The 16,675-nt window shown below is 43.0% G+C and overlaps 2 protein-coding genes across 6 annotated transcripts in view; one reads left to right on the forward strand and one right to left on the reverse strand.

Moving 5' to 3' along the window:
• Positions 1-347: 347 nt before the first annotated feature.
• LOC111248940 (uncharacterized) lies at positions 348-3,153 on the reverse strand. 4 transcript variants are annotated; one of them, XM_022802079.2, is made up of 3 exons: positions 3,013-3,153; positions 1,687-2,021; positions 348-1,133 (listed from the first exon to the last, which is right to left on the reverse strand). In XM_022802079.2, exons 2-3 carry the CDS (start codon positions 1,987-1,989, stop codon positions 666-668), a joined length of 771 nt encoding a protein of 256 aa, XP_022657814.1. In that variant the 5' UTR covers positions 1,990-2,021; positions 3,013-3,153; the 3' UTR covers positions 348-665. The 4 variants fall into 4 exon arrangements, with proteins under 4 accessions (XP_022657814.1, XP_022657813.1, XP_022657812.1 ...); XM_022802078.2 differs by lacking the exon at positions 3,013-3,153 and adding an exon at positions 2,491-2,645; XM_022802077.2 differs by lacking the exon at positions 3,013-3,153 and adding an exon at positions 2,308-2,484.
• Positions 3,154-3,528: 375 nt separating this feature from the next.
• The window catches only part of LOC111248937 (PP2C-like domain-containing protein CG9801), a 61,458-nt gene continuing 48,311 nt past the window's right edge, over positions 3,529-16,675 (forward strand). The window contains exons 1-2 of one of the 2 annotated variants that reach the window (XM_022802072.2): positions 3,529-3,669; positions 4,416-4,618. In XM_022802072.2, coding sequence (XP_022657807.1) covers positions 4,431-4,618 — 188 coding nt within the window. In that variant the 5' untranslated portion in view covers positions 3,529-3,669; positions 4,416-4,430. Of the gene's footprint in view, positions 3,670-4,158; positions 4,300-4,415; positions 4,619-16,675 lie in introns of those variants that run through there. The other variant, XM_022802071.2, reaches the window with a different exon arrangement.

Here is a 16,675-nt window from a genome sequence, read left to right on the forward strand (position 1 = left end):
CAATAGCACGCGAGCCTACGGCAGCAATTTTTCCTACGATTTAATTCTATATTATATACATTTTAGAATTATGCCATGGTTCATTTCGTGAATTACATTCAAGTGGTGAAGTATTGTGGTATTTCTCATTTGACGTGACTTCCTGTTTTGGCACGTTCCTTAAAACGTTTGCAGGCCCATAACGGCAAATTATGTTAAAAAAAAAAATAATAGAGCATCAAAAAGCTACAGAACTAGCTAGATAGACTCAGCGGGAAAGACGCAGCGTACCGTATCGTAATGAACGACCCTGATATTATGACCAGCTACGCCAACTTCCATAGAGAAACTAAGCTAAGAGAAAAATGTCGAGAAGACACCGAAATATGAAAAGAGTTTATTGCCTAAAAATGGGCTGTACGCTATTTATACACATTATTTTACGGCCTAACAGCATTAGCATTTATGTATTCCGTCGAATCCAATCGTTGATACTGTTATTACGATTGTCAGGAATGGTATCCATACATACATACATACATACACTAGGTGACTTAACATCACGACATCGTGTCAACAGGGTATCTTGTCTAGAACTCTACTGCTTAGTCAATAGATATACCATGACTCGCAACAGCTGCAGAGGCGTTTGCGCATCCGAAATAATTACTTTGAATACAAAATTATTATGTAAAATTATCGTCCAATTTGATAATTTTCGCTGGTTTTCTGCCCTCGGCCTCGACAGGACACATCTGTGAGCTGGTACCCGGCCGATCAGCGAAGCGTTCGCCATCTTCGTCGATGTCTTCGCGTTCAAGGGAAAAATCCTCGAAAAAATGACGCTGAATCTCACCTTCCGCTTTTTGGTCTCGATCGTCCTCATTGTCGATGTACATCTCGCGCTCCTCGTTGCCTGCATTGCCATTATCTTCTGCTCCATCCCCTTCAACCTCCTCCTCCTCCTCCTCCTCCTCTTCCTCCTCTTCCTCTTCAACCACTTCAACTTCATCAGCCACGTCGTCGCTACCGCGATCGAAGAACGGATCGTGGCCTTCGTACGCTCCGGCATCGCCACTGCCCGCTTTATAGCGGCTGATTATCTTGAGCGCCTCGTTGATGTCGAGTTCGAGCGGAGCCTGATTGACTGACAACTGAAACAGAGAGAGGAGATATCTGTGACATTCTGTCTTGTGCCCATACATATCCAAACAGTAAAGTAAACGCTTATTTGTACGGATTTATCTACCATAACGCACCATAGTAAATTGTGTACTATATCGTAATTACTTCACTTATATAAAGGTCACGTATGTAAAAGACTTATCTCAGCGTTAATATTACCTCTAGAGATAAAGCCACAGTGTGGGCTGAACTATACGGACAATGTCGATGAGAACCAATTGATGGGCGTCTAGATCTTGTTGTACCCATAATCGAAACTGCAATTAGCCGTCACTTCAAATGCTGGCATGGGATCATTCAAAACGTAAATACCAAATTAGGCAATAACATCTTAAGTGATTGCTGTTTGGCCTTCTGGTAGTCTCTCGTCTGTGCGTGTCCTGTAGACCTCGGTCATGCGTCAATAATACGGCACGCAATATGTGTGAACTGAGTTCATGCTTCATACACAGTACATCTAACTAACGTAACTACTTCATATTACGGACTCGCTAGAATGAGCGTGTTGTTGTGAATACACACTTCATTTTGTTCGTGCTGATGGCGCTGCGAATCAAAGTCTTGCACCCACACCCGAGTTCCTCTTGGCGTACTATCCTCGCCGCTCTCGAAGACGAGATCACTACGAGTCACACTTTGTTCACCGACCGGTTTTTGGTCTCCCCGAGCGCCTGTTGTCGCTGCGCCCATGCTGATACGGATCTCTGAACGGATCGATAGCTCCTCGATTTTCAATTTTTTTAGTCGCTCCTTAAGAGTGACCAAAGTTTCTTTAACGGCGTCGCGTTCGGCCTTCAGGTAAGCGGATGCTCCAAACGTGTTCATTCCCTTTGTTCGGTGTTAAATGCACGATGCAACTGAAACAAGTTAATACGGACGCTATAGGTTAGCCGTGTCAATAAAGAAGGCTGAGAAGCAAACGCAGACTCGGTCGGCTAGCTTTACGATACTACAAATAGCACGACAACATCAAGTCAAGTTAAAAGCAAATATTCTCAGGGTGCCTCAGGAGTTTGACATGTATGTTCAGGCATAGATGTCAAACTCTTTCCATTTACGTTCAACGTTCTTTATTAGCACGTTTCACATCGTTCTCTTCTGATTAAGGTTACCCTTAAATTAGAAATCGCATTACGCGCTTACTGTTTATTGCCATATGCCAGCAAGAGGCAGACACTTAATAAAAACACAAAGCGTTTTCTTTTCTTCGCGCGTCGGACATCCGTAGTAATACTATTATTATTTTTATGACTACTATTATCACCATCACTAGTAACTAACAACAGGCCGGAAAGGGACACCCGTAGCAAAACATCCCGCTCATACCGCTTCGTTCATATCGACGAAAATACACGTTCGAAAATGCCCTCCCTTCATAATAACTGCGTATCCTTTCTCACGTTCCTCCCCTAAAAACGCGTCTACCTTCTCCAGTTCACCACTGTGCAACGCTCGCTTAGTTGCTCGCTCGCGATATCGTATCTACCCAATAGAGACTGAGCTGTAGTCTCCTTGCAGAACACAACGTACTATTTTAATGCAAACAATCCCTCGCCACTTTCTGCCAGATTACCCTCTCCACCGCACCTACAGGAGCGCCACCAACGTTTGAGCGCCAGCGGTGTTCGCAGCTATAGGAAGAGCCGCGGGGCTGGGTGTCTCGATAGCTTGTGGCTGCTGTGTCCAGATACAACGAAGCGGCCGAAACAAACGGAGACTTTTGCATCGACTAGAAAAATAGACACGCCACAGTCGAACAGCAGACGGTCGAGCCAGAAAAGAAAAACACCGCACAGACAGATCGAACACACTGCCCTCTGTCGTTGCGGTTTGCGCACGGCCACTTACTCTTTTCATTCGGTGGCTAATGGAGCCTAGGTGGTGGTAAACCGTAGCTGCTAGTTGGCTGGCTGGTTTAGCGGTTAGAGCAAGCCTCGTTCGCGCTTGCTTGCTTGCTTGCTTAGTTACTTGTCTACTCTCGAACGTGTCGTCGATGTTCAGCGTGCCATCCAATTAACAGGACGCGTAACACTGCTATTGTTGTCCACTGAACACGAAACGGCAGCAACGACAACAACTACCGTAGCAGTAAAAAGCAACACTGCTACTCGGCGGCTGACCGTGCACAATGTCCTCAAATTATTACTATTTCGATGTGTTAATGAGTGTATGACGAAAGTAGTGGTAGCTGCAGATCGACACCGAAAACAGTGACGCCAGCGTGCCGTTATAGTAGGCACTCAACTGAAGCCGCTGCAAAAAAAGCGGCCCAACGCCGAACGTCGTGGTGAACGTCGATAGCCAGCGGCGGCAGCGGCGGCGGCGGCGGCGGCGGTAGCAGCAGCAGCAGCAGCAGAAATGATCCAATCATTCGCCCGCCAGATGTGAGACATCCTCGTGAGTACGACCAAAACGACGGTGGCGATCCGACGCGGCTCACAACGACAAAAACGAGCAACAGAACGGCGGGCGACGACAAGCGTCGTGCTGATTCAGAAATCTACAGTAAGCCTTAGCTTGTAAGGAACTAGCGGCAGGTGGCTTAAAGTACGGCACCGCTTTGAACTGTTAAGGCACTGCAATCGCGAGTGAAACTACTAGACAACTGGAACTCCATGATAGAGAGGTGTACAGAATGATTTAGTTGAGCTGGTGGACAAGCGCAGGCAAATTTTGGCGAGACGATTGGCTAAGTCATCGGCAGGATTAGGATCAGCTGGCTACATAATTATCAAAGCATAAATTTGTTATTAGTACACATTAAATAAGCACCGTTCCCTGATGAGTTGAATATATATCGGTATAAGTGTCGAAGAGAACGATTGTAATTAGATTTTTACGAGGAGCTGAACATGTGGAACACTGTTTCTTGTTAAGCAAAAACGAACAATTTTTAGCAGTGACGATAACGGTGGTAAGACGGTAATGGTGCTGTGAGACGTGAAAAAAACGCATCCAGCACCTTGTTCAATAACTAGCCATCATGTTGGTTTGTAGACGCCGTAGTAATTAGCAATGCCCTTGTTCCTACGGATGATATTCGTGGACAGAACGATCAGACAGAAAAGCGTCTGACATAAGACGTCTCGTTCATTTAATTCTCTGCGTTTACTTAATTTGAGCCACAACTGTGAGGTGAGTGTCTCTATTAGTCTGAACTGGAATAGACTAGGTGCTTCGCTTAGCAGCGCTACCCTCAGAGTCGGTCAGACTATATAGGCAAACGAGATGCTGACGCTTGATTCTTCCAGGGGTCTTTAGTCGAAATGAGCGCGCATACCCTGCGGAGTCGCGTGGCCGATCTCTGGCGGAGCTTTTCATTCAAGGACGGATGCGATGAGCAGCGGGATGCTTCTGGAGTGTCAGGAGTCCTCAGATCCACCATGAACTCTGATCAAAGACAACGAACTCAGCAACATCAACACGACAGCTTTATACACCGATATTTGAATGGGTGAGTGAGAGTTCTCAAACAGGGTGCGAGGCTTCTAGCTTTATTCAAACTTGCGCCAAACTACCAGAGTTATCCGTATGGAGTACCTTAGACCATTCGGGAATTTTCCAAAAATTGCTCCCAATAGAATCCATGTATCCGGCTATGAGATCGTCAACTTTTGATTGACGTTGACAACATCGGTGAAAATAAGTGTCTATGATATCTTAAATATTCACAAGGAAAGAAAGACTAAACACTGCAAAATCTCGTACGACAAAGAGCTCGTACTTACTGACTACTTTAAGAACAGAAAAATTTGCTGTTAATAATGATACTCTATTAGATTGTAACAATGAAAGGGAAGAACTTCCAGCTGATAACTAGGAGACTGTGTTTACATCTGCATACCACAGTCTATGGTAGTATATATAATCTAGTACGTAAACATCGAAATGTGGGTCCGTCACAAGGTCGTTACTTCTTTAGTAGAACGATAACAGACGTATGCACGATTTAGGTAAAATAGATAACATGCCCGTACACATCGGCCAGATTATAATAGTCCCTTGGGTTACTGGACCCATTGACGTTGTTTTACATATTTTGCTTTGAAAAGTCAGGGTTAATATAATGAAAAGAAAAACGAACAGATTTATGTTTGGAAATGTATAAACCCTTAGCAATGAGTAAATTAATCAGAAATAATAGACCGAATCCGTTCATACAAATAGCTCGCCGCTGAGTTTTATGATAATAGGCATTGTCCGAAACGCTAGGAGTTTACGAGTGATTAGGTACGAACTTTGTGGTTTTTTAGTAGTCCCAAACATGTATGTTTGAGCCATGCTGGGCTGCCCAGCATTAATATACGATGCCAAAAACAAATCAGATTACCACGATACAGAGTAGTGATAAAATTAATACTTACCCGAGGGTCCACGTATAGCCGAAAACGTACAATAGTTTCATGCTAGAGTGGGTCCCTAGAGCTACCAGTCGATGAGTGCGAACATAAAAAAAATTAAAAGAACAAATAAGAGAAACCACCTCTATTGGTAGGTAATGGGAAAAAATCTAGTTGTATCGTGTTCAATAATTTTGGTCTGGGTAGCCCTTGCTAATCTTCGAGTATTGCCTACTTGTTGTTTTTTTTTTTTTTCGAGGAACCATTCCGACCAAAAAATTATCGAAAATGACGGAATTCTGCATTTAACTTTACTCATCATGCAGACGACAAAACCTAAATTTAAACGTTCAACGAATCTGCTCTGTTCGAAGATAAATGCAATGGATCAGGGATATCGTAGGCGTCTGAAAGGAAACGTTTAAAACCCATTGCTGGGTTTCTCTCCGGCGCCGTAGAGATTTCTGTAGTACAGTTGCGTGCCTTTTGTTGAAGTCAAATGCCTTGTTTATCGTTGTCTTGCACGATACTAACCGTGCGATACGCCACTCAAATCGTTGAGGACTATTGGCGAAGGTAACTTAGTCTATTTTCAATAAGTTCTACAATTTACCTTCTGTTGCGTTTCTCTTGCCGCATATAAATTGATCAGGCGACTAGAGTACAATTGTCGTAAAGATGATAAAAATAGCAGTTTTGACCAGCCAGAAATGACTAAGCCACAGTTCTTACAGAAGTACACGTAAACAATGCCGAAGATGGACCGAAATCGTCGGGACAGAAGGAAAGTCAAGGAATTTTTTTCCTTACACGTAGAACATCGCGATCTTCTGCAGTCATTTGGAAGAATGCAGTCACTTTGTTTACCGATTTTTATTTTTAATATAATATACTGTATTTTTCAATAAAGAAGTGCAGATCACTGATAAGTAATCTGGTATTGCGTTGAGATCGTATATGAAAACGTGTCGTGCCAAGACCTTTCGCAACAACTTGTGTGCCTAAGCCCCCATTTGATATACCACTTTAAAGTCCGTCTTGTATTTTAAAGTTAAGAATAACATTATATAAAGAATGATTTTCTTAATGATAAGCTTTGTAGTACTATATCTGCACGCCTAATTACCTCTCTGTGGCTTATGGCAGGCTACATCGGGCGTCTTATCCTTGATTTGTCCTCGTTATCCACTTCACCTCTATTAAAGAGACGTCTCGTGTTCGCGCGCAGCCTTGAATGATGCAGTATTTCCACCTATATTTTTGCTGATATAGCGACGATACTAACTGTTCACGGGGCAACGTAATCTACAACAATGTGCATCGACAATTGCACACTTTCTTGGATAGCGACAGTCCCAAGACCATGCTAATCTTGTCCAAAAAATGAGTAAACAATCTTCTTAGTTTCTCAGTCAGATGGGCGTTGTGACCCAGGCACTTATTGAAGATGGCCGATATGGTCAACTTTGCCCACGCCAGCGACCGCAGCGGCTCATTAGCGATGTTACTCTCACTCAAATTAAACCGGCGACATATCACACCATATAATTACCTGTCATCACATGGACATGCTACCTGTGGTATACCTTACCTGGTGTTTTTCTGTGAAACGTCAAAATAAGTTACAAAAAATCGTTGCGAAAAACACAGAAGTCCGTAGCCAATTGAAAATCGCTTTATGCCCCCGCGTTCACCAGATAGGTTGCCGTAAGACATATTAAGACAGCAGTGAAAAAATGAGACTGTATAAGTTCTCGAAAGTACTCGAAACGGGACTGATTTATATCTATAGTGGCAAATATACGACATCATCCTTTGCAAACAGCCAGGCTCAGTAACTAAAGTACTCGTCGAATTTTATCGTTCTGAGCATTCTATCATGAATAGTTACAGAAAATCATTATTCTGTTTAGTACTGTCAACGTATCCTCGCTTCATCGATGTTTGTCACCAAGATATTAAAGAAAAAGTAATCCAAGCGACACCTCGAGCCCAGATCACGACGACTGACTAGCTCAGATCACTCATCTATCTGACTGTTAGCTAAAACAAATCGCGAGAACAGGTCACAGTTGCTTCATTATATCAGTTAGTATCGATCATAAATGATATGATGGCGCAGAGCAGAATCTATAATGGTTCTGTGTTTTCCGAATATGTGGTCTAATGAAAAAAAAAAATAGTTCAGAATAGTAGGCGGTACTATTTATTTGTTTTTCTTTGTTGGTCGCGGCAGCGATCTGCTTATCACAGCTACCAGGATCTTGATTGATCAGTATAAGAGTAAGGCAGAGGCCAGATAAATAAATGTTGGTTGTACCCCGTGGACTAGTGATGCCCATATTTACAGAAGCATAGATTTTTATAACGAACTTAGGCTTGTCGGCTATGGAATAGGTGATTGGAGTTCTACGTTGAATCGTGCCGTCAAGTATTGCTTGCCGATATTGCGCTTTGATTAAAGCAAGCGGGAGGTGGAAGGCTGGGGACTGCGAGACTTCAGGGGAGGTCCGGCGTAACGGCCCAGGTCTCGGTGAAGGTGACTCACGAAATTCTGTAACTGGCCCGCGCCCCTTGATACTGGACGATGATAACGGAAACGTAGTTTGAGTATTGCGAAAAAGATTCTGTCGCGTCGCGGAAAATGATTTCCGGGACGCGGGATAACGACGACATTTTCGGAGGCGTTTTTTTTGACAACCTTGTCGTTGTTATTGCTTTGTTTTTAAATTCTTCTAAAATGTCCATCGACCATAAAATATCCGTTGTACGAACTCGAATATCTGCTATTTTTCAGTGTAACATAATCGTAATATCACAAGCGTATTGATGAATATCACAGACGGCTAGCATGTTCACAACAGCATATAAATGACACTTGCATCGATAGGCCAATGCAAAGTGTAAAATCCAGGACGCGTAGTTCCTATAGCTGTTAAAGGATTAGCACTGTTTGAAGCTCGGGGGGGCGTAAACATTTGATGTTAATGAATTTCGAAGTACGCTTTCCTTGTACGATGTGATTGCACGCAAGGGCTCAGTTAGTGATTTCGAAATACTGCTCACTAGCTCCTGCTCCATTTTCTTTAAGGACGCATCATCAACGTTGATTCACTATGTGATATTAACACACCAACTGATCGAGACTCGAGTCCATTATCCAACGAATAGATTTGACTGTAATACGGATTATATCGTGTGAGAGAGTCTGTGAGAACGCCTATTGGCGAGAGCTGGTCGTTCGCTATTTGATACGCGTGATGTCTACAATGTAGACGTATTTGTGCTGCGTGTGTTGACATTAAAGCCCGCCGTAACTATTCATGGGCTCACGCAGTAGTAAAGTGCCAATCATAATATTTGACCGATTAAAATAGCTCGTTTACGCACGAGTGCCATTGTATCTACAATAGATTATATATAAAATAGGTCGGCGCTGAAATGGTGCCTACATCGAGAGGTTTACTTCTATGTGCTACCTATTAGCAATGGTCGCCTTGCAGGCGATCTTGAATGATTAGTGCTGTTTATCTATGGATTAACTTGTCAAAGACCAGCACAGGCCCTAGGAGGGGTTTAGGGAGGATAGAAGGGCAAAGGATCGCCCACTTTACGACAAACCAGTTCAGCTATTAGAGTACGGGGCGGTAAGCTGCAAGATTTGTCCTTGATAACAATGTGCCGATGTAAATGTCTTTAGATAGAGCGACAAATACATTGTAGGGTGTTCCGATAGTAAAGTAGGGTACTGCCGTTCCAAGTGTCTATAGAGTAATTCTGGCATACAGTAATACTATGCATGTCTAGCTAAACTACTGCTATCATTAAAACCAATTTAATCTTCTAGCGAAATCGTCACTTTGCATGTACGGGTAAAGTGTAGATGATACTACATTCATCCTTACGATATTTAGCACTTTAAGCGCCGGATATATTCGAAAACATAAAATCGATATAGGCTAAATTAACAATGGGGTTTGTATCGATGTTGACCATCCCGTGTTGATGGGCTATCGTTCTTAGGACGGGTCCCACTCAACGTCAACGCTGGTCTGATTAGCGAATGTATGCTTATTAAGAAATCAGGCAATCCTTGCTAAAAGTGTCACCACTTTTGGTCAGTGAGCGAAAAAGCACTGTTTTAAACCTACATTTTTTTCCCCCATTCTTCGTCACGGTGAACCTTGTTCGAGCACGGTCATCTACTGTATGACATCGGCTAATCATATATATATATGCGAGTACGCGGATGGTCAGCGAAGCTGGGCTGAAAAGACGGACTGCGAGAACTATTCATACGTTTCCAGTGTAGTTTCACAGAATCGGTAGGCAGTCGGCATTTTCCTTTACTCTTCCTTGCCATTATCGACACGTGAATAGACAAGATCCTTCGTTCGTGCTGTCTTTAAGATAGCGATTTTCTCGTCAGCCGTCATGCGGTGATCTATGTGGTTTTCGCTGCTATGCTCGCCTAAACAGTAATATAGAATATACGTTGAGGCAGCCGATGCCGCGTCTGTTGTCGTAGTTCGAGTCGTTCATTAAACGAACCAGTTTTGCTGGCGACGCGAATCTTAGCGCGAGTTTGTGCGGGTATCTTACACATTGGCGATAGCTGTTGAGAACCGTGTTACAAATCTGTGGACAGATGGGATCCCTGAGGTAGAGCAATATATTCTTTGTTGTTCTCTTTTGCTCCCCTGCTCAACGAAGTGATATCGTTTGCTTAAACCAGATACGCATACGAATAAATCAGCCCTACTTTTGCGATTAATATAATAGAAAAATAGTCATTTAGTATATAGTCATCTACGAAAAACAGCAAGCGAACGAGAACGATGGCCCTATTAAAGGCTTCGTCCATGTTCGGGAAAATCCATTTGTGTGGATCTGGACCTATCAGCTACCTTCGGAGCGTCTACTCCTCTTACCTGGATGTAAATTTTCAGGGACGCCTGTGAGTCGGTGTAGACACAAACTGACGCCGAAATGAGGGAGAAACATACAGCAATCTGAGGATTTTTTCATAAACGGAGCGTCAGTTAATGGACGGAGACTGAGAACTTCTGCAGCAGAAAGTAGGTGCGGTGTCGGCTAAAGAAACCATCGGCAATCATTAACGTTAGAGGGGCAAATCGACTGACAGTCAAAATGATTCGAAAGATCTGTGAAGAGCGTTAATTGTTTCTTTCGTTTAGTAAGTGTATTTTAGGTGCAAAGTAAGCGATTTCTTCCAAGAATCAAAACGTTTGCCACTTGTCTGGTTGTATTAAATACGAAGAACGGCAAGCTTCGATATTGATGAAATTATTAGGAATCTTAGGATAATCAGCTTGCATTGATCATATGCTTTGTATGGGAAGAGATGTTGGGTTTACAATTTGTTGTGACGTCTACATGTTTCCAATACTAAGTCAGACTTACATGTGCGAACACACATGTGATACACGACCAAAGTGGATGAAAATCTAAGTGGACTGAAATCGATTTGTCTTCGACCATCCGACACAACCTAGCGCCGTATGTTACAAAAACCGTAGAGCTTTCATTGGGCCATAGGTGAATCTCTATCCAGAAGAAAAAGTACCCATCAGTGACTAATTAAATGTGTCCTGAACGAGGAATTGCGCAACCGTTAGAGAATTTCAAAACTCGACAGCAAAGGGGTGATGGTCGCCATTGGCTGTCTACGCGGTCGTATACCAGATCAGTAAGGGCAAATTATTCGTCAGGTACGCCTCTGGCGGTTCGAAGGTTTCTACTGGAGTCTTCAGTTTGTGTACGCTGAAGACGAAGAACACAAACCAATAATAAGAAAACATTACGTTGTATCGTTTGTGTGTTACATTATGCTGGCAGACATGTAAAATAGGAGAATATTACCCTGTCGTAGACGTCTGCCGAAATACGAGGTCGTGAAGAAAAGTTGCCAACGGCGTCAACGCTTACGTTTAACGTTTTTATAATGATGTCCATTGGGTAGTTTATGTTGAACGTACGTACGTAAACATGATGTCGCAGCGGTAAACTGGCGACCAGTCGGTACGTTTGGACAATCTACTACTAATCGCAAGTTGTAGCTCCAAACCGATCATATTTAGCCGATTCTTAACTAAATACGAAAGTGAAATGTTCCTTCTCATTGCAGCTGGCATGAGAAAACCAGCTTTTCTAACAGCACAGAATTTTCCCGGTTTGTAACTGCCTCTGACAGCATACGTCTAGCGTATAAACAATTTGCCGCCATTTGTCATGGTTTCTGCGTTCATTATGTTAGCCGTTATTCAAAGTGTGCCTTTTCAGGCTTTCCTGATTTCTAGTGACTTTTTTGGCTCTCAGCTCTGCTCTGAACTTATGAAGCTGGCCATTAAGCGGAGGAAAAATCCTTGGTGGTATATTTTTGCCTGGTTACGCTGTAGATCACTGCCACGTTAAAGATCGCTGGAACGCGTATTACGGCTTAATGTGCTTACAGTTTTCACTAGTTATCCAGTGATACACGCAGATCGTAAGAACTCCGGAGATTGCTCAAAATCTTTTAGTGTATAGTATGCCATAGGTATGCATGCGACTCAAGGGCGATTTCGCGTTATAATCTGAACATTATATGTATACGCCGATCCCTAAATGCATTTTGCTATAATTTTCAATGCAAATTCCAGCCAAACGGTCGGTCGGTCGGTCGGTCGCAAAAATTGGTCAATCAAACATTCTAGTGACTGTGTAGACGGTTTAAATTTTCGTTGACGGCTCACATTGTTGAGGGTCCCCAGCCAAAAGTGGGGGTTGGCGTGAGCTATCTTGTACAGTTGTGTGGGTCTAAAATGTTTTAGTTGTTTTAGCCGGTCTGTCGACCACGTGTCAAATGGCAGCAACAGCAGCAGCACGATCATTCCAAGCAACGTGCATGGCGGCTCAACCTGTCGATTTTAGTGGAAGCACAGCGCTTTTTACACGCCTACATATCCTGATGTATCCCTAAATGATCCGAATAGACAACCTGAAATAGCCTGAACAACCAGACAGGCCTTTTAACATTTTGGTCAAACCTAATTATCGGAGCGCAATGAGAAATTCGACCGAAACAGACTTAAAAGGTACACAGCGCTTTTGTCAAGACGTTATCGGGTGATTGACCAGCGGCTAGAGAATGGATATGAGCACTAGCTGAGAAAATTTTCCGCGTTAGTAAGATCATCAGATGAACCATAACCTTGAGGTCTTTCAGTATTTCCCTCTGCCAGCTTATTTCTACGGCATCGTGTCGTGTTTTTCTGCTCCTACACGTAATCGCACACGATCAAGCAGATAATACGGTCTTTAATGAGAACTACTGTCTCCATTTGTGGAACTAATTATTCTACGAGAGTTACAGGTCAAACCACCACGCAAACCCCATCATCTCGAAATCTCGGAACAGAAAAATAAAAGGACAGAATATGGTGAAACTTGAGTTGCCAATAAAAATCAGGATGATTAGGTTCTATCTATAGGTTAAATCGAAATTGTACCACAGCACGTATCTATGCAGACAATCGCTTCCACGGACTCTATATAGTAGTGGTAGTATTTTCGGTGCTATTATTAAGCGGTCATGTCATATTGGTGAAGGCGTGGGTGTTCGTCGACACAGGCTTCTATTAGATATTCGAAGACATCTGCTGATAAACTAAGATGAGTTTTATGTCGTAAATGCTACGTAGCTTTAACTTTAAAAATTCAATGAGTTCGCGCTAGATGCACAGTTGTTGTTGTGAAAAAAAAATTTTTAGACTCGGTGTCCTAATGAGCCTTCTAGAAACATCTTCACGGCCAGTGCTCGTTGCCGTTGGCGAAAGCGACTCGTTTGTCAGATCGAGCAGACGTAACGATATTAGAGTTAATAGGATGATAGAAAGCAGAGGCTTGGAGTACTGCACACCTTTGAGCCCTTCTCGCTTCCAACAGATCCGAAATGGGTGCGTAACTACTTGACTACGCCAGTGTTTATAGAACCGAGTCGACAATCCTCCGATGCGACTCGAGAAAAGCTTGAGCAATAACAATTTAGATCTTTAATGGGTAAATTCAGTCAGACAACAGGTGTTTGCTGCGTAATTCGGGCTAAATATTAGGCAAGTTCTGTATAAGTAGAGTAAGTAGAGCTTACGTTTGCACTGCGCCTAGAGTGACGTGCTGGGCTGAACGATTTCTCATATTTGTCTTGATTCCGTTTGATTTATGATCGTCATTGTTTTATTGATTTTTTAACGATTCACTACGTTACGCACAAAATGGCGAAGACGTGACGTAGCATTCATTGAACAGCCGCATCAGCGGGGCATTTCTGGTGGATGAAAAGCCTGGTTCATTACTTTTAATCCGGTGCTCACTTAGTTGCGCTCTCGCAATGGTCGCAGCTGCTAAGCAGAGATCACTTCGGGGCGCGCTATTCTCTGCGGAATTTTTAACGTTTTCACTAACGTTCAATTGTAATCACTTCCAAGGACTTCGGAATAGATTTGTCATGCGCTTGCTTGGTGTACGTATCCTACCATGGTAAGATTCAGACCAGCCGCCGTACAACGCCAGTGCGGTATTCACAGAAACTCGCTCCCGCTCGACCTCGTGCCGAAATTTCTGTATGAAATAACACACAAAGGATTCAAGACTGTACGTTCAAACGTTGTACTATTCTCATATCTTCGTATTACTACTTATCTTCAATAAGCCGGTATTTACTCTTCTTTGATGAGCTTTTAACTCGACAGCCATATTTGGCCTTATGGACTGGTCAGAACGACGTGTTGTCATTTGGCCATATATATCTATATGCCCTTTCCTAGTCTTCCGAGTTTTTCTCTACCGGCTTGTCACTCGAGTGTAGCATTCTCCATATCATCATTTGAGTCGGCCAATAAGTAGGACCGTTCTTTATCTATTTGGATGCTTGTTAAGTGCGGAATGTTCGCCGATTGCGTTTAGCCTTACGTGGGAACAGTGATTTCTTCGACAGGTGCACATGTTCCCTTCCTTGGGAACGAAACGAATTTTCCTGTGTTCGTTGTAGTCTAGATCAACGACGCCACTGGGACCCAGACAAATGTCTTCAAATTGACTGGTCCGTTCCGTCCACAGATAGAGACATTGACTTTTTCTTCTGGGAAAAATGCTCCAACTATTTACTTAGCCCTTTAGCTGAATGTTGCTATTTCCTGATTATATATAAATATATGTAGTATGTACTTCAATGAACCGAGCGAGATGATCATGTAAGTCCATTCTTTACTTTGGGCCGAGCGAGTAAAAACCATTTAGCCGTAAAGTCTTCAGCGATCATTCGCTTCGAAGCTAGAATGATGCAGAGAAAAAGACCTAGAACAAAGCAAGCCCGTTGTCGAAGTTTACTCACTCATCACTTCTATAGACAAACGTATAGATGGATAAGCATTATAGATAAAACGATACAAAATGCCACATAGAAGTCAGCCTTATGGACATAGGGGATGCCTTTTTCTTTATGTGCTCTCTGCTGACAACACGCATACAAGAATCTATTTGGTCTTTTAGCTAAGCTTTTGCGGTACGTTTGCTTGTTCCGCTTTTGGCTAGTTTCAGCCTTGGATAGCATGACGATGGATAGGCTATTAGGGTAGAAGCAGTCGCGCAGAAAGTCAAGATAACTCCGTTCAGACGGCTCGTCATGATGGCCGGTCAGCAACACACTTGTTTCTATTTGCGTCTGACATTAACCCACGTCGTTGCCTTGTCAAATGTATGGCATTGTTGATTCACAATTCTAGTTGCCACAGAAGCAGTACAATGTTAACTTCAGTTGCTTCGGTCAGTCAGCTACCGCTGCCCGTCTGAATATGGCCACTTACTATTAGTGCTTGATTTCGCTATCGGGATCATTTGGGTTTTTGTCCAATACCCTATTTATGTTTGGGCAGGCGAAAATAACGGGAGGCTATTTGCTTTCATACTCATGTGTGGCCATTGATGAGAATGACGAAGGGAAGAGAGTCTGATAATTAGGTTTGTGACAAGTGTCATTTACCCAATTATATTCAGGTGACGAAATTCGGGTCGTCGCAAAAACAGTTCGTATCTTCAAAGGACCGAAGCACAACATATGTCCATCTGGGCTTACAGAACGAGCCGCTGCTTGTGCGTGAGCTTCTATGTGATGGCTGGTAAGCAACCATTGGCAAGGTCAGTGGCCGGAAATTAAGTAATTGCCAAGTCGATTGCTTGGCCCAGTTCCCTGCCGTTGCGGACGACTTGTAGCGATATACAAAAACACACGAAAAAAACGCGACACACGAAAACTAACGAATGTCACATCGATACTCGTTACTACAGCCGTCCAGAACGAGTGGACGTAGCAAATAAACGATATTCTTACTCTGCGCCATGTGCGTTTTCGACGCTGCTTATGTTCAATGATATTAATGTGAAATCGCCTACGAGGCCCATGTTTTTTACGAGCAACTTTCGAATCAATCTATACAGATTTAACCAACGTAAGCAAATGTTTGCTTTGTGCATCGATTCTTCTCCAGGCTTTAAGGGGAACAGTGTCAAAAGAACAGTTTTTACGGCGCAGATTCAGTTGTCAGCATATGGCCATGATGTCTTTAGAGACTTCGTTGTAGTGGGGTGTAGAAGAACTTATAGGAAATTTGCTTTTAGGTAAAAATATCGATATGCGTGATTCAGTTCGACGTACGGAATGTTGGAAAACGGAAGTAAGCTTTCTTTGGAACACGATGCTGCAGCGAGCACATACCAGTGGTTCATTTCATTCATTCATACCAGCGAGCATTAGCAGAGGCTGGTACGGTATGGCGATCACCACATGATAAACCTTTAATGAGTCTGATTTACTGAATAGAGGACGTTCTAATAGCTCATAATGGGACCCCGAATCCATCAAATTACGTTCTTGGCTAGGACCAAATAAGTCGCTAGAAGATACATTTTCAACTAAGCGCCTGCAAAATCATTTCTGTGTAATTTCTACAAGTTCTACTGCGTTTAGGCTTTGAGGAATGTCTTTTTAGGTCGAGGACACCTCGGCTATAGTGCCTCATATACAAAACCCCGTTGTGGGTTCTAAATAGCTAAAACGGAAGTGCTGTACCATATTATATTCTCTGGTGAAATTGTACTTCAGAGCTGCCATTCCT

This window comes from Varroa destructor, unplaced genomic scaffold, assembly GCF_002443255.2.
Source record: "Varroa destructor unplaced genomic scaffold, Vdes_3.0 BEIS01000004.1, whole genome shotgun sequence".
NCBI classification, from domain to species: domain Eukaryota; kingdom Metazoa; phylum Arthropoda; class Arachnida; order Mesostigmata; family Varroidae; genus Varroa; species Varroa destructor.

What these genes read in the sequence shown, in the direction of transcription:
- LOC111248940 (XM_022802079.2), bottom strand. Translation starts at nt 1,989, where the DNA reads ATGAACACGTTTGGAGCATCCGCTTACCTGAAGGCCGAACGCGACGCC. An exon ending in ATCAGCACGAACAAAATGAA is followed by an intron (nt 1,134 to 1,686) that starts GTGTGTATTCAC and finishes TCTCTGTTTCAG; the next exon opens with TTGTCAGTCAATCAGGCTCC.